Source organism: Cyprinodon variegatus, unplaced genomic scaffold, assembly GCF_000732505.1.
Source record: "Cyprinodon variegatus isolate N-32 unplaced genomic scaffold, C_variegatus-1.0 Scaffold614, whole genome shotgun sequence".
NCBI lineage: Eukaryota > Metazoa > Chordata > Actinopteri > Cyprinodontiformes > Cyprinodontidae > Cyprinodon > Cyprinodon variegatus.
In genome coordinates this window covers 160,962-185,341 of record NW_015151067.1, presented here as the reverse complement: position 1 = coordinate 185,341, position 24,380 = coordinate 160,962, and the positions used below count along the sequence as shown (strand labels likewise).

The 24,380-nt window shown below is 36.1% G+C and overlaps 1 protein-coding gene across 1 annotated transcript in view; it reads left to right on the top strand.

The window, feature by feature from the left end:
* The window catches only part of LOC107096317 (cadherin-12-like), a 205,181-nt gene that overhangs the window by 152,378 nt on the left and 28,423 nt on the right, over positions 1-24,380 (top strand). Inside the window, exons 7-8 of the mRNA XM_015392921.1 lie at positions 14,001-14,254; positions 21,998-22,134. Of these exons, the coding sequence (XP_015248407.1) occupies positions 14,001-14,254; positions 21,998-22,134 (391 nt within the window). The remainder of the gene's footprint in view (positions 1-14,000; positions 14,255-21,997; positions 22,135-24,380) is intronic.

Below are 24,380 nucleotides of genomic sequence, written 5' to 3'. Positions count from 1 at the left end.
TTAGTCTATTTATGCATAAATTACTCACAGTATAGATCAAGCAATTTTGTGAAGGCCTCAAAATCCATAAACGAATTACTTTGCGAACATTATGGAACCTTTTACAGGTTTGGAGGGAATAAAAAAAAAAAAAAAAAAAAAAACACTCCACCACTGCCAAATAAGAAAGTATTTAAAGGTTTTCTGTGTACTACTGCAGCTCAGAATGACAAGAACTGTCATAGTGTTTCCTGAAAGCCTTTATTTCAATCTGCCTCTGTCATATTTGCATGTTTTTGCATTAAGCTGCATCTACTGAGCGACATACAGTGATGATATTAATTAGGCCTCCAGTATTGTCCTGCGACTTTGAGTTCACCATGGACAAGAAAAACAAAATGTTCAATGTCCTGGACATACAAAAAAAGGTCAGCATTTAAAAACTATGGTCAGCTGGTTTATACTAAGAAACCAGGTTGTGTGCATGTGTCGCAGTGAATGCAAATATGCCGCCGCCTCTTCCGCAGACAATGTGGATCACCATTCCAAATTTGTAGGTGACCGCAGACAGTGCCGCAGACAGGAGGCCTCTGATTGGTCAAATCTACATCCCCTCTACACTATGTGTATTTCTTGTTTGGTACCGTACCGGCTTGTTTTGTTTTTATGACCGCAATTGTGGAAAATGACTCGTGAAGGTGGACCAGCTAGAAGAGCGAGGTGAGCAAGAACGCTGGGACCCATTTTCCACATGGATCCCTGCTCTTTTTCGCCCTCACGTCCTTCTGTTGTCGCACAAACTTGCCCACACTTTCTCACCGCCTTGGCTGTATCTAGACCCACTGCTAGTTCGTGATTGTGACTCTTGCGTTGTGGCGTGGAATAACATAGCTTAGACCACGCTTTGGGCACAAATCAAAAATATGCTGCGGGAGTACAACCAGCCCTTTAGTTTTAGAACGCCCCCCCCCCAACCGCTCAGCATAAGCTTGTGGAAATGATGAAATCATTAATTCCTTGTACAGCAGCAGCCATTCACAATGGCCCTTCCCAGTCAAACGCCAGCTGCATGGCAGCCAACTTCCATGCAGCTCCCAGCAAAATCCACTCCAACTTCCAGCCACTGGCCTTCTTCTGGGGTGCATATTTTTTTACTGACTCCACCCTTTCACTAAATGACAGGGTCTGACCAGGAAGTAATGCTTCTCTTTAGATCTTAATGTCCACAAATCATGACAGAAAGAATATACAAATATTGATGCCAAAAAAGGAATTGTAGGGGATGGGCCAAGGACCTAGCCTCGTGAGACCATCCTGATCTCGCGAGCTTTCAAGGTTTCACTCGCAGATCAGTCTGGAGACTCTCCTTTAAAGAAAATTTGGAGCCGTTCACCAATCGAACGTCCAATCAGCGTTGGCTTTGAGGCGGGTTGAATCGTGACGCAACGAGAAGCGCGACAGTTCAGTATAAAGAACATGGCGGCTTCAGCCAATGAAACTAGCATTAGCGTGGCTATTGAGTAAGTTTTATCGGAATTACAGAGTATTTCTTCACTGAAAGAAGAGCAAAACACTGCTCTGGAGGCTTTTCTCAGAGGAAAAGTTGTTTTTGCTCTTCTCCCGACTGGTTTCGGCAAGAGTTTGATCTATCAATTGGCTCCTCTTCGTCGTCGCTCTGTTAGTACGTCATATGCTTGGTTGATCTGATTAGTTTATTTGGCCTGTCTATCACCAACATAGGCCAATCAGCTAACCAGTATTTTCGCCCCTTCCCAAAATCACTTCAACGGAAGGTTTCCAGATGGATATGTGGAGCAAATCCATCTGGCGGAGTCAGTTTACCAAGGACCAGCCAAGGGCCCATCAAGGAAAGTGGGGAAATTTTCAATGGCTACTATTGTAATAAAGCATGATCAGTAAGCGTCAGAATGCACAGGATTCAGTTTGAGCAGAACAAAATTAAAATGTGAACGATTGGAGTGATTTGTTCTAATCATAAATCCATTGTCTTTCTAAACACTTGCTCCTATAATTCAATTTAGATTAGGGCAAACTGATCTTAATTTCTTCTTTCTCTCACCTTGTAAAAAACAGCAAAAACAGCATAAGTTTCCCGAGCCTAATGCTTAACTATGGAAAGCATTAACACCTCAACTGCTCTCACACCCCACTGAAAGTCCTTTGTGGGCCATCAGAACAGTCAAAGCAAATACATTTCTGGGCTTGTTCTTTTAGTTTGGCAGAGGTAAAACTACAAACCTTCTTCTGTGATAGTTTAGGTAAAATTTTATAACTCTCCAATTCTAAACTAGGTCTGACCCAAATAAACATGCATCATGATCACATTATTACGTTTTGGGCTTATATAGATGGTATATTATGATTATTATTTTTCAATTTCAGCACATTGCGGTTCAATGGATTTTGCACATGCAAACATAGCTATTGAAGGACTCCTTACCCCAAGCAGAACTTTATAAAAAAAAAAAAAAGAAAGGTGTTTCAAAAAAGGTTGAGGCAGACGTTCTCACGATAAATGCACAGCAGTCTTTTCAGATATATTTTTTTTTACTGAAGCATCCATCTCACAGCTCAAAAGTACTTTATATTGGTCCACATCTCTTAATGTTAGAGTAGATATCATTTAGAGGCAACCTTATATCCCCTAAGCATTATCCTTATTGGCTGTGATTAGCTTACAGCAAATAAAATAAAAATCTTTTTTTTTCAGTGAGGGCTGTTGATGCTGAATGTGGGATCAAAGAGGTTGAAATTTACAAAAATTAAAACCCCCAACATAGCCTTTAACGCTGCCGTTTGGAGTAATATTTTGGCTCACACAGCTGCAGTTAGAAGTCTCTGATATTTTAGGCATATTTGAATTCGCTTTGATTTGCTCTCAGCGGATAAATCAAGGGAGGGGGCGTTAATGATTCATAAGTGGTATTGTAAATATATAATACGCTGGTTAAATAGATTTAAGGTCGCTCTGTGTATCAAAGATTAAACACAATTGTGCAGTTTTTTCAAAGCTATTTAATCTACAGCCTCTTCAGGTAATATTTGTGCTAATGATGACAGCATTGATAGAGAGCTATCTGAGAGTCAGGTGATAGATTTATATTCGATTTTCTTTAACCGTATTTTGCATCTGTTTTGAGCTTCTATTCTAATATAGTTATATATATTTTTTTTCTTTTTACATTATTGACATAGCTATTCTTACTGTACATACTGTGTTCCTTGCACATGTCCAGCCTTTTAAGCAATGCGCTTAAATGGGATTGAGGGTTGAGCTTAGGGATGGATATTCTAGATTCTAGAAGTTTGAATGGTTGTTTTGATTTATCAATTAAACTGTCAGTTTTGACGTAGGTTTGGTATCTCCAGCTTGCTGGAAAATAAAACTATTTCTAAATTACATTCAGATAACCTAAACTGTCAACATTATACGAAAGGAATTTGGTTTGGATGTTGAAGAATGACGTGTTCAAGACGGAAACTCCAAGAATGGCATTATAGTTGGAAAGACCTATTTAAATGTCTGGACCAAAGCAAGATTTACATCCACGTGGGCTATGATGGTGTACCCTTTAAAGAACACATCTTAAGAAATTGACGTAGTTAAACTTTACTTGAATTTTCTCTGGCCAACGGACATGCACTAATGTATTCAGTTTTTTGGTGGTGTTTTAAAAAGGGGGAGTAGTTATCCTATCTAGGGCTGCAACTAACGACTATTTTAAAAATCGATGAATCGGCTGATTATTTTTTCGATTAATCAATGAATCGGATAAAAAATATTTTTTATACTAACCTCTTTATTCCAAAATAAACATTTTAGACAGAACAAACAAGCACACAAGTACAGGTTGCTCATTAACTGTACTGGAGCAATATGAAAAATAAATGTTTGTGTTAAAACTACGCAAACTTACATGAGAAATGTAGCTGTACATCCACAAAATATAGGGTACTTTGTTTCATAAAGCGCAAAAAAAGACATTTTTGTTTTTAAAAGCCCCTAAGGGGTTCAAACAATAGGCCCCCCCATTTCAACAAATTAGGTTTTTTTAGACTAGAAGAGTTCTGCCTTTTAAGACAGGAAAGTATAGCAGTTAAAGTTGCTACTTGAGAAAATACTGAACCATAGAGATAAAAATAGCCCTGTGATTCAAATTATAAATTGTATTTGGAATAAAAATGAGAGAAATAGGCGTGCTAAAAAACACATCCTCCAAAGACAGATATTTACATGGGAATGTGGCATATAATTAATAGACATATTACTGATCTTCCTTGATTTTATTCTGCTTTACTTCCATAAATTGCAGGATCTTCTTTACTTTATCTTTGCCAGAAGATTTAAACTTTAAAAGCCTTGCCCTCATAATTTGCAAGTTAATTTATTTATAAAGAAAATATAAACGCTGCTTAAGCTAATTCAAATGAAATTAAAAGTAAAATAAGTAGCCAACCTTATCACTGTCTGTAACCTACTAACACGGTAAGTAAAGCATCAGATGAGCTACCTGAGAAACTAACGTTACGTTTCCCCACTTTAAAACGAAACAAACATGGTTACTCATCCTGCTGATCAGCTCTCTTCACTGCCATCGAAGGCTCCAACGTGTTTTCTTTTCAGTTGCTGCATCATAACAGCGGTGCTTCCGCGCCATGTTCATTTGTTTTTACAAAAGTTGCATGTTACGACTTTTTTCACTTTACAAAGCGCAGGCTATTTTAATTATTGTGATCAATTTGCACCGTCAATCCCGGCGCATGCGTGCTTCATTTGCAGTCTGGATGCTGAGGGTAAACATCCTCTGACTGCAGCGCTGAGAGGGACTCCTGTGGGACCGGAGTTGGGATGGGGGAGGCGCCCCACGGCAATGACGACGGCGGTGGATGACGCATTAGTCGCGCAACACAACTAATCGATGATGAAATTCGTTGCCAACGCTTTTAAAAGTCGATTTTTATCGATTTTATCGATTCTTTGTTGCAGCCCTAATCCTATCCAACCTAAACAACAATTAACCTAAAATTTTACACTGGTACAAGAAAGGTTATTATTTTGTATTAACCATGCTATCATACTGAGCCTTTTGAACATTGTTAACCACACCAGAGTACAAAGCAAAATACATTAAAGACACTGAGATGGACTGCAGAACCTCCTGTAAACCTGGCATCGGTACAACTGCCAGCCTCGGGATGGTTCATCAGGGTCCTGCTGTGTTAATGTCTACTGACTCCATTATACCAGAAACTGAAAGACTATATGTGATGTAAGAGCAGCACAACTGAGTGGAAGAAGCTGAGAAAATATAGAAGGAGTGCAAATTTGAAGATCGAAGGATTAAAAGATTGTTTGAGGGTACATACCGGTAAGGTAGTAAAGAAGAACAGCACTACCATTTTGTTTAAACAAAAGAACCAGAAACTCCATGAGACAGACTTTCTTCTTCATGCATTCATTTCTTGTAGATCAGTGCAATACTTTCCTTGAAACAATAATTTGAAACTTCATGATGTTTTCTTTTTTCTAAAAATGTCAAGCAATAATTTTCTTCCTTGAACCAATCCCTGGGCTGAAGCAGCAGTGTGTTTGCAACCAAAACAAACTGAAGGAGTTAAGGCAAACTTTTCCAATTCTGAACATAACAAATCATTCTTTTTTTGTAGTTGTGTGTTTGTAGGTTTTTGGTTTTGTGCTTGGGTCAGGTTGTGTTTTCTTTTTCTCCTTTAATAAAATCAATCATTTCGAAAATGCAGATCATAATTTTTCTAACGTTTCTCTGAGCTGAAAATACAAGTGTGCAGAAAAAAAAAAACAAAAGAAGGGAAATCTATTGTGGCAGTTAACAACACTGTCTATGTGTGTACTTGATATAGTCCATATATAGTATATACAGTATATATAGTCTGTTACACAGTTCTGAGCCGATTAGTGGAATCTGTTATCTTAAACTGAGCACATCACGAAAGTAAGAACCCTTTAATTTTGCAGTGTATTCTGTGTCTGCGATCCTTCAAACAAGCACTAAGCAGAGACAAACACTTTAGGTTTGAGAGGCCAAAAGGAGCTCCTTTTAGGTTAAACTTGATTTCTTGGACATGCCCTTAGAATATTACAGGACAATATGCCAACAGGCTCCTTCACTGTTTGGGAGTCTGGTGATGTAAGGAGTTCTTATTATGTTTGAAGTGTAATACTGTAGCAGTGAGACCGTGATGCGTTGATTAGTCCCTTGTTCTAAATTAACTAAATCCCTCGGAACATGGCAGGTTCAATTGTAAGCGGAAAAAAGCAGCTTCATTCAGTAGCACATCCAGTGCAATGAAGGTGCACATTTACATATCAAAGACTGCAGAGCCACGTCTAGAATTTCAAGTGTGTTCTGTTGTGATGTTGAAGAGCAGCAGCACTGACATGAGAGGAACTCGCTCTGTCCTCCTTACAAATTCCACAGTTGATACACTTCCTTGTAATGTCCACAGTAACACATAGAAGGTGCAGAGCAGCCCAAGTTGTAATGAGATACTTTAAATGCTCAATTGAACACGCAAAGATGCACACATTTTGTTTAAAAGATAACAAACGTGTGGATGGGTGTTAACAGATATTCAAATGGTGCTGGTTTGTGAGTGCGTAAGTAGGTCATCTGCAGGGAATGGGGAAAACATGTTAAATCATTTCTGCAGTCTCTGAACAAATGGCCTTTTTTTCCCCTTTCCCTTCTAGGGAAATTTCCCCCATGGCCCTGCAGATCTGATTTGATTCCCTCTAAGTCAAGCGTTGACACATTAGCACGTCTTCTCATTAACTTAGACTTTGCCATTACCCCCTCCTGGTCCCATTTTATTCCAATTTAACAGCAGACATACTTGGACCATCAAGTATCTCAGACACATTTAAAAGCTAGCGAAGCTCTTAACATTTGTACTTTGCAGCTAAAGTGGAATATGTAAATCCCTCCGTAGAATGTAATTGAAAGTTGATTATCTGACTGTCATTGAACTGCATTGTCTCCATCTTTAGAAAATTTTATATTTTATATCTTGATAAAATGCATCATTCAAAAATCCCAACTTTTGAAATGCAAAGGCTTATGTGATTAAAAAGTCCAAAATTTATGTAGCTCAGACAAATTATCCAACATAGCCACATTTTTACACCAAAGCGTTTAAAATCTCCAAGATAGAAAAAAGATCTATAAATAATTTACTTTTCCCAACTAACCACAGGACATCTTAGCTGCAGTGTTCACAGACTAGGAAAACCAAAGCAAATACAAAATGTGCTTTTATCAGAATGATTTCCTCTTATAAATGCAAAAATCTTTTCATTTTACTTCCCCTTGTTAAACCACAACAAAACCCTCTCATTTATGAAAATGTCTTTATTAGTTTAATTTGTCATGCTGAGGTCTTGCCACCAATAGACCTGCAGAATAACAGAATTACTTCCATAGTAACTGTCTTACAACATGAAGTCAGCTTGAAATGAACACATAATTTGGTAATATAAAACAGGGATACAAACAGATAAGTAACAAAGTCATAGATATCCATCAGTCTGGAAAAGGAAACCAAGAAAATAATGATTTATGACTCCAATAAACCACATATTGAGAGAACAGGCAGCGGTGGTGATCTTTTCCAGAACTGGCCAGACTATCCAAATTACACCGGGAGGGCACTGACACAACTACTGTAAATGTTCAAAATAGAATCCTAAACCACATGATTTGAAAACAAATCACTTGCCTTTGTTAAGGTAAGTATAAAAAAAAACACTTGACAAAATAGCCTCTAATAGATCCTCTTTTTTTAACCAATCCCTGCCCTGGACCATCAGTGTGTTTGCATTCAAAACACAATGTTTTTATTGTGTAACTGTAATCAAGGAGGTTTTATTGCATTAATACTATTACAAATACACATCCTTTTGACCTTATGTCTTCACAACTAACATAGCATTTTTCCAAAGTATCACACCATGATGACAAACATGGCAGTGGTAGCGTGATGGCTTGTTTTTCTGCCTACAGTAAGTACTTGGAAAGATTCTGCATTAAACCTGAAAATCCAGAAGGATAAAGCCAGCTATTTATTTGTGTTCTGACACTAATGTAAGCTAGCCACACAAGACAAGGATCTAAAGTTACAGAACTTCCTCTGAACAGCAAAAAAAAAAAAAAAAAAAAACATAGGTTTTTCAGTGGCCTAGTCAAATCCTGGAATCCCATTTAACTAAAATGCTGGGACATGACTTTACCTAGGCTGTTGATGCTTAAAGCAATACTAGATAATAGTCTTACCTTAATAAATCCTCTTCCTAGTCCCTGTGATGGTATTCCTAATATTTATTAGAAATACCCCTGAAAACCAAAATTGCAGCTTTCTGTACCTCTGACCCCGGTGGCATCTCGCTGCTCTGTTCTAATTCTCGCAGTATAACAGCTGTTAGAGGCCCAATCTAAGGCTATTGCTTCAATAAGTACAAACTTCTCTGCACTACCCCTTGGTGATTATAAAATGTTGTTTTTATTGTTTTTTTGTGGTGTTTTTTTTTTTTTTTTTGGAAGGTTATGAAATGTTGAAGCCAGCAAAAAGGGCAAATAAAACCTTCAGAAGGAGAAGAGGGAGAGATACAATAGCTGATCGGCTCAGGACTCTAACAAGGATGCATTCCATTCTCCTCAAACCAAAAAAAAAAAAGATAAAAAAATGAAAGTCGATGCAGACCTTGCAATTCAGATAATGGATTTGTAAGCACCATATCTACTAATATCTGTAACTGTACAGTTGTGTTGTGCAGCTTTGAAACATAGAGAGGGTAAATTACATAATTAGAGCAATTAGAAAGCGATTCACTCGAGAGGTTTATATAATTTATAATTTATATAATTTTTTTTTCCCAGCAAAATGATTGCTATACACTAGTTTACATTAGATGAAATAAAATACAACCCACCTCTTCATACATTTGGTTGTAGCGGTGAGGTGCTAAGCAGCTCACAAAAAGCCGGCAGTCTTTACAACAGAGCTATTTTCAAAAGCTCCTGTAGGGGGTGCAATACTTAAAAAATTACTCAGTGCTACTTTAACAGCCGTGTAATTCTACTGGATTATTTTGTAAAAAGAAGAAGGCTCATTGCAATAACTTGATGCAAGTTTTAGCTGTAAAACATGGAACAAATTGCTAGAAACTGGTGATTAAAATTTGTGGATGATTATTTCCCAAATAAGGCTAAGGTAGTTTGGATGTTATCTAACATATTGGTACGATAAGAAAGCAAAAGCAGCAGGAATCTATAAGGGAACAATACTTTTTCACAGCACTGAGTACACAGAGGATTTTGTCAGCAGGACATTCAGTGCACCAGCTGTGTTTGTTTGGATATTTGAACACTATAAAACACAATAACATTGTGTTCAGGAAACTGGGGTTTACATGAAAGTCAGAAGGTTATATAGGGAGATGTTTTTTGGTCTTCATCCTAAACGAGGATATGCACCAGAGTTTCTCCTCCTCCTCCCTGTTGAGAAACAGGCTAATGAGGCCCGGCGTTCACCTCCTGCTGTCCACCCTCCCTTGCATCCAACCTTCCTCCACCTGTGCACAGATTTCAGCTGAGCTATGCAGGATAGTCCCCCGGCACTGGTTTCAGCTCAGCATGATGTATGTATCACATACTTGTAATACACAAAGCAATAGTGTTTAGTGTTATACAAGTCGATCTTTGTCTGCTACACTCTTTACCATCTTTTCCAATAGGCTCAGTGTAAACTTCACATAATGAAAAGATTTGATCACATACAGTATCCGCCTTTATTGCAAGCGAATCAATCCTCAAGAATGTTAGTTCCTTGTATAAGCGAACTACCAGCAAATCCAATAAACTAGCTCAATATACTGAAATAATAACTGCTAAACGCTCTTTTCCCTATTTTGTTGGTTTGACTTGATTGCCACGATTGGCATTTCCCCGCACCATGCACTAAATTTAGTTTGTACAAAACACCATTGGTTTGTCTCCTGTCTATGTTGTCACTTCTTGGGAGATATTGAAAGGGACAGAATGGATTTCCTCCTAAAGGATCTCTTCTCTGGGCCCTGCCAGTTGCATTTGGTGTGCAATCAAACCAATCACAGCAGCTGATGGTCAGTGATTGCTTTCAGATTGGCCTGCCTACACATGACTCTTTTTTTCTCTTCCCCCTCCTCGTTTTATAGACACCTGCTGTGAATGTGAGGCTGTGAAGCTATGAAGAGGTAGGAGAGACAGAGGGTAGAGATGCACCTGCTATCTCTGTGAAATCACAGCTCTACAGTCTTGGTTCAGCTCTAGTGATTGGGCTCTAATCAAATGGTTAATTCATGCACAGATAAGCGGACACATTTATTCTGCATCACAAAAGAAACACTTTCATGCAGACGGTTTTGAATTCCTTTATCCTTTTTTTTCTTACTTTTTATAATTTGTAAGTAAAGAATAGGGGTGTAAGAGTCAAATCCATTAGTGCAAATTCTTCTACAATTTCTCATTCTTTTTTAAAAAAAAAGGAGGGAAACTATGTCATGTACCACTAATTTAGTGAAATCTGAAAGGAAATATTTGTACTGGATTTTTTTTTTATTATTTTTGAGGTTACAAAACAAAATGGTTAAGGTAACTGTTTTAGAATTTCTTTGTAAACCATTTCTTAAATAATTTCCTTTTTTTCTTTAATTACCAGTATGCAGCTCTCTATATAAATGCTCTAGCCTCCCAGGTCCCATAAAGAAGACCATCCACACAGCAGGGTACTGCTACTCCTAAATTTCACTGTAAGGACTTTGAGTTTGCTGTGATGTGTACATAGACAAAAATGAAATTACAAAATATTCTATTTTTACAAATCTGGTGTCTTCTGTAAACAGTTGATTACATTGGTGTCTTGTGTAAGTAAAGGAGCTAAGCGCACATTACTGTCAACGAAGTTCTTTAATAAAAAACAAGAGGAATTCAGAGATGGTGAAGAGGAATGCAGCACCTGGTATGGAGAAGAAAGCAATAAACCATGGAGTATGTATAAATGCAATCAGAGAATTTACATGTATGCAAAGGAAGAAAAAAGACAAGGGAAAACAGATTAGAACAGGGAGGAACAGCTGAGGCTAATGAAGGCAGAGAGAGCTGAGGGGGAGAAAATGAACAGAGGAACTAAGCAGAGACAAACAGAAACAGTAAAAAAGGCATTTAGCTGAGATAACTCAAAATAAAAACGTAACATAATGTCAAACAAACTCCCAAATTAACAGTAGCAAAATAAAAGAAAATAAACCATATAAAAAAAAAATATATACAGTATAGATTTTAACAATTGGATCTTCGAGGGGTTCAGGCTTAAGGGGTGATTACAAACTGAGGAAAGATGTTTCAAATATTTCAACATAATAATATTCACAATTATCTTACTCATAAATGTGTTAGCCAGAAAAAAAAAAATCACTATAAAAAGTGATAATTAGCAGTTGTAACATTTTAAAATGTACAAAACACATTTAAAATCAAGGAGCATAAGGACTTCAGGAAAGTGCTGCAACTTCTTCTCCATCTCCACCTCCAGTTTCTGTATCTTTTCAAACTTACATTTCGCAACCCCATTACCTGCTGTTTTCACTTGCTTTGTTCCGAAACAAGAGAAACCCGAGTCCTGGGGCAGGGAGATAGCATTGCTGCCATAGTGGTTACATGTTAGTCAATTTGAAGTACACCAAAAGGGAATGTCTCTCATGTGACTCCAGGCAAGCAGAGCGTGACCAGCTGTGAGCTCGACCAAGTATGGTCGGTCACACATGACGGGGCAGGAGACAAGCAGAAGCATGAATGCCGGTTTCATTGCTGTCAGAAGTGAACACCTCAGCTGCAGACATATATAGAGGAGGCAGATTCCTTCCCCCAGCTTCTGACTAATTGACCCTGAGCTGACGTGTCAGAAGCTTGAGGTGAAGCAAGATATGAACTTTGTGTTGTTTAGCAGCTTCTAGATGTAAGGTGAACTGTTGCTGAACCAAGTAACAGCAGCTTGACTTTTATCACTCACCTAACCTTACTTTTTGCTTTTTATTTTAAACATAAAAAAGATGTTTTCTATATTATTTAAGTATAAAAACCCGTATTAAGCACCGCTGAACCTTATTCTGTCCGACCACATTTCCCTGCACTTTTTATTGAAAGTTTTTATTATATATCATGTGCATCTACAAAATTCTTTGTAAATTCACTTTGAATATTTATAATATAATTTTTCAAGTCTCGTAATCTCAATTAGATTTAGGGCTTTACTCTGACATAGAGAAATACTTTAACCTTAACCACTCCATCAGAAATCTGGCGACATATTTCAGGTTGTTCTCCTGCTGGAGGGAGGACCTGAATCTGTTGTTTGTAGCTTCTTACAGGTTTCCATCCATTTTTCATGTATTTTGCACCATCCATGTTTCCATCAATTCTAACCAGCTTGCCTTCCCTGTTCCGGAAAAAAACAACAACAACAAAAAAAAAAACATAAAACAGCCAGAAACAATATTGTTGCTTCCACCATAATTCACAGGAGGGATGGTTTGCTTTAGGTGATACACTATGAGTTTTTTTATGAATAATATTTTGCATAAAAGCCAAAAAGTTCAAATCTGGTCTCATCCAACCAGAGTGTCTACTTCTACGTCTTTGGTCTGTTTGATCCATTATTTGTGGACATCATCAAACAAGAAAAACAAATAAAAAAAAAATAGAGAAGATTTATAGAAAATAGTTAACAGCTCAGTTTAGAGTTCTGCAGCTCCTCCATATGCAGAGTGAGCAACATGGCAGCTTTTCTAGTTAGTACTCTCTTTACCTGGCCTGTCAGTATCTGCATTTACATTACAAACATGTGCAGAACTATGTTAATATTCTGCTAGTTTTATTTCCACACTTCTCTTGAATACATTTGTTTATATACTAACACTCCAAAACAACATGGCAGCGGTGGTTGTAAACGCATGAGTGGTATCCATTTTTCAGCCACAGCTTGATTGCACATCATACTCATCGTCGGAAATTCAATGTAAATAAAATACACCTACACACCATTATCCTCCATCTACTTTAGCTCTGTTTCTTCCTCTATTTTAGAAGGCAGCAAGGTTCAGTTGCAGATAACAGCACTTGTGTATTGTAAAAAAAAAAAAAAAAGTCTTTCTAATGCAATTTTCTGACAAAAAAGAATTTCGATATGACTGAAAAAAAAACACCTCAAAGTGTAAAAAACTTAATTGAAGTGCTTCCTTTTAGAAAATGTATTTGCGGATTTACAACTGGCTTAATTAGATGGTTAGTGGAAACACATCTACTGGCGTATTCTACCCTTTACCTCATGAGCTACTTAGAAGAGCTCTGCTAAAATCACAAGGTTGTGATATTGTTTTATAACCTAGCTCTTTTTCAAGCTTCTGTAAACCATTTTCCCCAACTCTTTGTTTCCCTGGCTCCATGAGACTGTTTGCTTACTAAAGATCAGGTATCTAGACATTACATAACATTATTTCTTTTTATAATGTGAGCAGAATGCAGAAAAATGTGTGTTTTGTATTATAAATATATATTAATATTGAAAATAATCAACCGTCTTTCAGTTCTTTTCCCTTGTCACAGTGATGCACATTTCAGTGTTTCATAAAACCCTAATATAAGACATCAAAGTTTGTAGTTTTATTGATATATAGATAGGGATATTGATATGCTTGCAAAGCATTTTACTCTTGAATGAAAATAGCAGTTAAATTAACCAGTGCAAACGGTGTTCAGCTCTAAGGCTCAGAAGGACTTCCAGCACTACTTCAGGAGCTCTTAACTCTCGATGAATAAACTCCTCATGGAGTGGAAATTAGAAAAGAAGTGCTTACACACTTCACATGAATCAAAAGTAAGCTTTTAAATGATCTCCGCTGTTCTCTTTTCTGTCTTCTTTGGGTTTTTTTTTAGCCGTTGGACTATGAGACCAAGAAGGCGTACACCTTCAAGGTGGAAGCATCCAACGCTCATTTGGATCCCCGGTTTCTGAGCTTTGGGGCTTTCAAAGACACGGCAACAGTGAAGATTAACGTCTTGGATGTGGATGAGCCCCCGGTGTTCAATAAGCCCTCCTATGTGATGGATGTGTATGAAGACACGCCCGCTGGCACCATCATTGGGGCGGTGACGGCACAGGATTTAGATGCCAGCAGCAGCCCAGTCAGGTAAAGTTAAAGTGTTCACAGTAAACTGTGTTTTAAGACAAGTTTATATCATCAATCATCTTCTTTATATCAATGTCCTTAAGAAAAGCTTTCAACTTTTTGCCCAAAGAAAAACTTATTGTTTAATAATGGCTAGAAGACAAAATAAAAGACATCAGAAACTGAATACATTAAATTAAAAAAATGAATCAGTTGATTCATTATTTGGTGCATATAAAGTCATATTAAATATCTTTCAGCAGATTTATTTGAAGATTTTTTTCAGCACATTTTTCAAACCTGTCTCTAATAGGCTTATATTAATTCAGATAAAGACGTACAGACCAAGCTCAAGGATGTATTGCTCCTCTTACCAATAATTTAGATTTTTCTTTTTTTGTTTTTAAGAGAGCACTGCCATTTTTTTATAACATACTTGGAGTAAGGGACATATTAGGGTGGAATTAAGTAACTTGATTTCTGTTAGTACCTATTTTACAGTACAATGAAATCTGTTTAATTGATCTTGTTGTTAAGGCATTTTATTTCTGCCTTTCTCCAGGGTATTTTTTTGTGATTTTTGTTCAGTTATGGCACCTCATAAGGTTCATAAGAAAAATATTACATTTTAATGTGAAACTAAAACAGTCATTATTTTTATTAAAATAATATTGTTTTTGCCAAGATAATCAGCAAAATGGGGTATTTTAAAAACGCTCTACAGGAAAGCATCAACTTTGGCCCTCATCATGATCTTTTAATGTCATTAACCAACTAGTGTATATCTCTGAATAAAAACAAGCAAATGACAAATTTCAATAATTTCATAATGAAGAATACTTTAACACTAAATAAATAATAAAAAAATGTAGAAACAAGCTTAGCCTTCTGTTCAGTTTATTGATAAAAATTAAATTGAAAGAAAATTTATATGGATATAGTATATATTAAAAAAAAACTGTATATTAATTTACCTGAACTTTACACTTCCCTAATTAAAATCTACTATGCAATTGGATGTTTGCAATTTAATATTGAAGGATATATTTTGTAATTCAGAGGAAAAACCTACATTTTGAATAGCAAGTTTGGCTTAATTTTTATCAGTAGTATTTTAACACATATTCAGCAAGTATTCCCACTTCTCCAGTGACCACTACACTACAGGTGTAGTGTGACAACAGGTACCTGTTGGAAAAAAAAAAAAAAAAAAGGAAATTTCTACGTCATAAAAACAGGGAAATCAAAGCTTAGAAGCCTTGGGCTGTGATTGGACATCATACTGTACAGATTATTTCTTATAAGTCATTCAGATAATATTAAAATAATGTTAAAATAATAAATAATATTTTATATGTAGACATGATGTAAACACACACTCAATTCAAAAATATAGCTGTGATATAGTTGTGAAAATACAGGTAAAATATCATCCTTATTATAATCCTTATTATCCTTAAACCATCTTTATAATTGTTTTCATATTTAATCACCTTTTGGCATTCCTTCCACACAGATAGGTGAAATATTCCCTTTTATTTACAGCATATTTAATCTTTACTAGCTTAACTGAAGAGGAAAACCTCCTATTATATTCTTTAAAGATTTAAAACCAAAAGAGAGAGAGACTGTTCCACCGCTGCCAGTGATTGAAGGTTTTAGATCTCTAATTCATTCATCAACATCCACAGTCTTCATTCATCAATGTCATCACAGCTTTAATCGTGAAACTTTTGTCAGCTTTACTCATCAGTTTGAGAATTAATCAATCTATGTAGAACATTAGACTCTGTCTTGTAAAATCCTGCTAGCGTCATCTTCTGGCCAGTCAGCGATTGCCGGTGACACTGTGTGACATGGAATGAATATCTAAGCTTATGTGTAGTCTTATTATAAATGGCTGCACCTGCACAAGCAAATACTGGTTTTAGCAAATTAGAGAGTGGATTACTGTGTTTGATCATGAGTTGAGGAAGTTGCCTTTTACATGCAGATGAGTTTTTTTTTTCTGAATTATTCTATGGACTCCTCAGATAGCATTTCGTCAGATATTTTCTATTAAGGCCATTGGTCTTTTTTGTATTTTTTCTTTTCATGTAAGTTTTTGAAGGATTGTTATGAAATTCTATGGAAGTCTTTTTAATCTTAATTACTTCATCAAATAGAATAATTTGTATAATTTCAATGCGGAGATGACGAAAAAAATAGATTAAACTACTTCTACTACTACTACTACCTTCACATGATTTAATAGGTTAGGTGCGACTAATGACTTAATAAGATGACTGGATTATAAATGTAATTTAATAAATGCAGAAGTTCTTGTTTTAGATTATACTACCATTTTTTGTTAGTTTTTTTCTTTTTTGACTTTTGTTTTACCACAGAGTAAAAAAGGATGGATATCATCAATGTCCGTAGAGAAACAGCAGGTGTTATTATATTTCTACAGCTATGAGTAGAAATGGTGCTGTATACAATTGATTGTGCGGCACTTATGGATCATTCTGATTTATCCTTGGCAAAAGAGAAACAGAAAATAGATAGAAGAGAGGATTCAATGTTATTTTACTGGATCCTCTAGTGAGTGATTTTTAGTTTTTATGTTGTACACTGGTTGCAAGAGAGGAATTGCTATAAAAAAGGTTTTATGACGTTGTAAAAAAGTATGAAAAAATGTCACCCTTCTTAGACAATGTCTCATTCTCTATCATTGAAACTGTTAAAGAACTTTAGAGTTTCTATGGAGAAAAAACTGCATCCTTGATGCACAAATGAGCGCCACCACAGACTCTTTAGGTCACACACATATATATATATATATATATATATATATATATATATATATACACATACATACACATTACTCCATGCCAATTCTATTGTATTGTACTATTTTATTGTTTAAATTATGTAGCATTAAAAAATAGCATGGTTTAAGGGAGACAAATATAAAAAGGTAAGGTTTTAGCCTTTAGGTTATCTGCTGAAATTTTTACTCATTTTCAGAGCCTAGAAATGTCTTTATGTTTCATAGTGATAACTATTAGCAAATAATATTTGAGATGATACTCATTATATTTAACCTTGTGTAATCTTTGTTATCTTTGTAAAAAACAGTGTATTCAAGGCCAGAATCAAGCACAGCAACGTAAGGACAAACTGCTAAACAATCCATTTAAACACCTAAGATCTCTCTTTGGATGATAAAAGGTTAAAGTTGAAAACAGGATAGGGGAGTGGTGGCCTATTGGTTAGGGCATTGCGCTTGGAATGCAGAGGTTCCGAGTTAGAGCTTCACTCCCACAGACTGCCACTCTGGGTCCCTGGGCAGAGATCCTTAACCTAGGGTGACCAGATATCCTCTTTTTCCCAGACATGTTCTAGTTTTCATACCAAAAAAGATGTCCGGGGGGAATTTCAAAATCGCCCGGGATTTGGGCCCCGGAGCTGATGGCTCAGTTCGAATGCCTGGTCCGGTCAACCCCCCCTTTTTTTGTAATGACAAAAAAAGCTGAAAAAAAAACATATTTGGAAAAAATTGTTAACAAAGTGCCCTTATTTAAAATACTTAAAGGGGAAAGCCTCCTTTCTTAAAATCTAATACATTTTAATGTCTTAAGGCTGTAAAGTTCAGTCTGAATAAACTTGGGGCCTTCTTGGAAAATATTATTTGCCTACATAAGACAGAAGCAGAGTTGTTTGTCTAGTGTTGTGTTTAACAAAGACATAAATATACAGAACATAACTAAAACACCCGATAGTCCCTGGCAAGCATGATTTGGTAAAATATTTAAGAGTGGTACCTTTTTTGTAGCAGCCAACGTAAGAGAGGCAAAAAATGCAATCTAAGAATAATTACTAAGAAAAAGATTTTATGAGACTGATGAAATCTTGCAAGTTAGTGATGCTAAAGTTGTGTCTATAAGAAAATAAATTAAGGGATTAACCTCTTTCCTCTAAATTATAATTTACCCCTGTGATTTTATATTACAATACTTACGAATGTTGAACATTAATACGTTTTGTAGAACCAACATGCTTCAGTGAATTCAGTTCATACCGCATCCACGTCATTCTGTCGCTAAAAGTCTTACCACCCTCAGAAGCACTTATAGGACATCACTACCTCTGTTTTTATCCTAAAACCTTCATCTGTTGTAGATAACAATAGCCTGTCCATTGCATAGACAAAAGAAAGGGTGCTTTGAAAAATGCATAACGAACCTGCCTAGTTTTTTATAAATCTGCTCTCCACTTTTATCCTGTCAGATTGCTTCAAAGTGATGGGTACTCTGTCTTAAATGGGAAAAAAAGAGAAATATCTGTTGCACAATGTGCAGTTGTTTTGCTATGAATATTTTATCATGTACAAAACAAAAGAATAGCGGAAGCTGAGATTTGTTCAACAAGAAAAAGCTAATGCCCTCCGCTCTCTGGATCTCCACTTTGTCTCTGGTCTTTAAATATTCATCAGTAGCACGGATGACATTGTTATTTGTGCACACTTTGGAGAGCAGCCTTGCATTGTGCATTTTGAAACAATAGGACTCCATATGCCCCATCATGCATAGGGAATCATGCTTTTAGACTTTTAGACTTAAACCAAACCTATTCAGCTATTTAGGTCTACAAAATTATCTATCTAGAATACGGAGAGAGCAACATGATTCTGCATTGTTGATTTATTCTTTGAAAATTTTAGGTTTTTAACACTTAAAGTTGTGTTTGATTTTCAATTAACATTGTAATTACACGACACTCAAGAGGTCCAGTTTTCATAGACTCTAAAACATCACCTTAACATAGTTGAATGAATGAATGAATGAATGAATGAATGAATGAATGAATGAATGAATGAATGAATGAATGAATAAATTAATTAATTAAATTCATTTCAGACGATTAAATTATAAAACTAATATTAGATAAATCAATTTGAGATGATATTTGAAACCAACAACCTCGTGCCTCAGAAAAAAATAATTTGGTTACAGGTTGAACATTCAAATAGATATAATTTTTAGTACCAAATAAATATAATTCATTGGAACATAGATATAAGCTAGTAAAATAAAGAACATTTCCCAATTACTAAACCTGCCAGTATATGTAGGCTGAGATCTGACATTGATTATTGATTTATGATTATTAATTAAAATCATAATTGAATCATTAATGGTTGGGAATTCTAGAAATGAATAAGAGTTGAAAAATATACAAAAGAACTCACCCTTCCCTTTCCTGACATTACCTCCTGCATTGGGCTTGGTTCTAACATAGAGGGAAGGAACGTTACTGCTCTTCAAGGCAGGAGATAAGGGTAATTAGTTTTCATATCTATGACTGTCATGGCCATAGACTCTTCAGATCTGTGATTTCTTTCATAGATCTTTTGATCAGGTAGGTTGAATTAGCTGGTATCAGTGACAATGAAAATATCTTTCCCCATGAAAGAAAGAAAAACATGAATACATTATTTTCTTCCCCAAGTCTGTCTTTCTTTTTTAAGAGATATTGAGCATACAGTATAATCTTAAACCTGTAATACGCTTTGTCATAACATGGTGAAAACCAAGTAAAACATATGTATCATCCAGTAATACCCTGTGAAACGAAAAGAAAAAAAAAGAACCTCTTTGCCTTGGGGAAAAATTACAAACCATTGATCTTTTGAACTCTTGATGGGAGTTTGGCTTCAGTATTCATCAAAGAGACTCACACTAAACTGGTATGACACATTCATGTTCACCGCAAGGCTGCACACAACGCAGAGTTTGAGACAAGACATGGACAAATCAAATGTGAAGCCCTCGTAGAGTGGTCTAGTTATGTTTCTCATTACTAAAAGGGAGCTATTAGATTCCTCCGCTAATGATACAAGTCCAATCTACTTTCAGATTCTGAAGTTCTAAAAGACAACCTTTATAAAATGCATGTACTTTTGTGTTTTAGAATGAAAAAGTTCAACTGAAAATAAAACAAATTATAGTATCATACCAAAGAGAGGATATCCTTTGTAAGGAAAGTCCAGGCTTTGCCTCATGAGAAATTACAGACCTGCTTTGTGGAAGTGCCCATGGGCAAGGCTTCAAATTCCCACCCTGTGAACTCTTTGTAAAGGGGAATAAAATATGACTTTCCTCTAATGATATTCCACTGAGGGTTGTATAATTATTAATGGAAAAAATTTGTTTTTAACATCAAATAGCATGGAATGATGAATGAGCCTGTCACTGGCATGTGCTTCACTTTCTGATCTCTTTCTTTTTTCAATTTTCTTTCCTTGAATTCCATAGTTTGCATTCAGAAAACCTAACTAACACACTCCTTAAAGAGAAGTTTTCGGGCTGATTTGGACACCGATCTCAGACTTTTCTATGCTTTTGTTGTTCAATGGCTGAGAGAAAGATTGATACTCTTCCAACAGTCCCTAAAATAAATTTATGTTCCCAAGAAAAACATTAGCTCAGCATGGCCAAATGGTGCTCCATTACTCGATACATATGCAGTCCTTCAGCACATTTTCTGGAAATGACCATTCAGAATGAGTGATGAAGACAAGTCCAACATCTCATTACACCTAACACGTATAAGTACAGCGGGGAAAATAAGTATTGAACATGTCAATCTATTTTTTTTTTGTAAATATAATATCTAATGGAGGGATTGACATGAAATTCACAGCAGGTGCTAATAACGGTTCGTATTATACATTCTGTGGATACAGAAACATAATAAACAAGTCCAAAAATTAAGTTACATTAATGAAAAAGGGAACAAGACAAGGAATTATAAACACTTCTATTACAACTGATTGGGGGCTGACATTGCATATAAAATTATTCATTCTTATTAGCCTTCTTTCAAGGCTGGGTAAAAATCATTATCTCTCAAAAATGAAAAAAACATAGATATTCTGAAAAAGAATTGGTTCTAGTGTGCTGGGGACTAAGAAGACATTTCATCTGCCTACGCATCAAGTATACAATGCACTCAACCAAGACTCCAAAGCAGTGGATTAAGGAGCAGTTCTAAATTTCCTTCATCAGCCGAGCGAGAGCCCAGACCTAAACCTAGCTTAAGGCCTCTCAGAGGACAATGCGGCTAAACACTCCAAAATATGTTTCCCAAGCTTGTAGAGACATAGAGAAGGCCTGAGGTGGTCATTTCTGTCAAAGGTTTTACATTCATGTGTAGAGTGATCAATGTGACTATGAATATACCTGTGATTGTTTTTATTATTTGTTGCCAAATTTGCTAAAAAAGTAGAAGAGTTTTTTTTTCCACCCTGGTCATTTTGGAGCACTGTTTGAAGAATATATAAATAGATAAAAAAATCCAAACTATGTTAGAAAAAAGCTTCCAAAGCACTGTTTTGGAAAAGCCATTCCTGGTCCGAGAAGAACATTCCTCCACAAAAACTTTCTTCACAACTTTTGGTTTCCTTTCTTTGCCTGTGATCTTTAGATCTTTTCTACAGATTTACCATTGCATTCAAGTGCGGTTGAGTGGGAGGTTTAGCTTTATTATTAGGGTTTCTAGAGGCCATTGTCATAGTCTAACATTGTTTTCACTTTCAGATTCATTTAAAGAACAATAGCCTCATTCGTGTTTTAAATAAGGAATCTATATTTACTGATAAAAAAACAAAGGAATAATGATGTGTTTACTATTTTCCTTGCTGTATGAGATGAGATGAAGAATGACTGCACTGTTAATGATCTAGTTTATGCAGTTTAAACAAACATTTTGTCTATCCAGGTATTCCATCGACTGGAAAAGTGACTTGGACAGCTACTTCGACATTGATCCAGTGGAAGGAACAATTTCCACAAACGAGCTCCTTGACAGGGAGAACATCGCCCAGCACAATATCTCTGTTGTGGCAACAAAACTCAGTGAGTATGACAATGAGTTCAGCAGTGATTCATGCAGGTGTCGTTGACCTTCCCCCACCATAATCTGTGTGAAGGATTTAACGCTCTTTTACTCGAGTCAATACTCAATCCCATTTTCCCAGAAAGGTTTATAGGCAGCTGTAAACTACGATGGCTGGCTCTCCCATAGGGGTTGTATCTTCAGGACAACGTCTCCTCCCGCAATCCCTGCCTTGACACTGTTTTCATTTTTAACTGCCTTTTTTGTTCCGATGGCACTTGGAGAAAGCTTTTGTTCACAAAGTCAACTTTTACTTACCCCACAGTAAAGTGTGAACTATCCTGAGTTTTACGACGGACAGATGCTCCCCTGCTGGAAGACGAAACCGATGCTGTGGCTTTAAGACGTGTCATCAGGCTAATCATGTTTATTATGAAGGAACTAGAGCGAATTTCTGCATAAATAAGCAAATCCATCGCCATCAAGTCATCAGATCAGCTAAGAACCGTCAAAGTCATTATCCCAGAGGCAGGCTGGCGCTCAATCAAAATTACACCCGCTGTATATTCATTAGGGCAGACTGTGAAATATGGCCTGTTAAAACTTGAATCATTGTCGCCTTGGAAACTGATATTACTCACTTCCCCTCAAGGTCACATCAGTGACATTCTAATTGTGTTTTTACTGTGTGTGTGTGTAGGGTTTCTCAGTGTTTTTATGCATTTAAATTAGAAGACGAGGTAGCCTAAACAGATTTGGTGCTGATAAAGGAGGAGCAGCACACAGATGGGACTTTCATTAGGTTTCTTCCTTGTTTTGTCTGTCATTCTTTATGAAGTAACAAGGCAGGATTTCTGCTGATTTCTCTCTTTTCACAGCTTCTTTTTACACTTTTCTTCTCACCCTCCTAGGCTCCTGCTCTCAAGGGAACAAGGTTTCACCAATTTCTCCTCATAAATTAAAAAAAGAGGGAAGTAAAAGAAAAACTGTTAGCAGAGTCTAATTGTTGGAAAGTAAAGGATAAAGACTGAAGCTCAGAGTTTGTGTTCCTGCCTTCAGTTCAATCCGTCTCTGACCTTGAGTTAGTTTTGGCAGAACTTTCCGTTCTGGGTATTGAACAGCTTTTATGGCTCCTCTGTGCTGCACAGTATTGTTATCACTAGAGTAGTGTCTGTCTATTATGTGGGTTTTAAACCATGAAGAGCAACAATAAGTACCGCTGTGCAGATACATTCAGTACACACAAGTAATGCGTTCACTGAGCAGAGGTCATGTAGTCATATTAGAGCTGTGTTTAGAATGTCCATGACTTTATCCACCTACAATTTTAAATTCTCCTTTTCTTTAATACTTAATGGATGGAGTTCCTTGTCTTGCTATTAAATATGCACAGCTTCTTAAGTTACTACCATATTTTATGACATAGCATTTCCAGTTTTATGAGATAATGTTCTATATTTATTTGCAGCATATAATTATTCTTGGGGCACAATGTAAGTTGGTTTTGGTTGATTTTTTCTCTCTTTTGTAATTATACTTTCTGCCAAATGTTATAATGCTGCCAAGTCTGTTTATTAAAGTCTTTCCAGAGGTGGGACCAAGTCATTGTTTTCCAAGTCATAAGTTAGACTCAAGTCTTTGACATGTAGTTCTGAGTGAAGACTGGCAAGTCCAAAATCAAGTCCTATAAGTCAAGACTGACATGTTACAAGTCAAGTACTTGAGTACTTGAGTCATTTTAACCACAAAGTAATACTGTATTTACACAGATCATGTAGGTTTTTATATGTATTTATTATAACAGCCGCAACTGAAATTGCAGAAAGAAAAAGTAGTACTGATACTGGCTACAGTTGCTAAAACATGATGATGATCAAAAACATTCATGGTATTTCATGATTTTTGAAGATTTCATTTTCTGTGAAATTATTTAAAGACAAAACAGGTCCATATAAAAACTACTAATAAACAAAAATAGTGCAGTGGAAACAATTTTCTTTTCATATATTAATGGTATACAGCAACAAATAATATCGAAATATGATGAAGGAAAGCTATTCAGCAGTTTGTGGGTGGCTTTTGCACTGGAAAAATTATCTAGAAATAAGTAAATATTTCTTAGATTAAGTGTATTTATCCTTAATTTGAGTAGGTAATGAGATAGTTTGCCAATGCAGTGGGAAAAATTGAAATCTAAATAATTAATTTTTTCTTAAAATAAGTGCATTTGTTCTTGGATTAAGGAGGTAAAAGAGACATTTTGCCA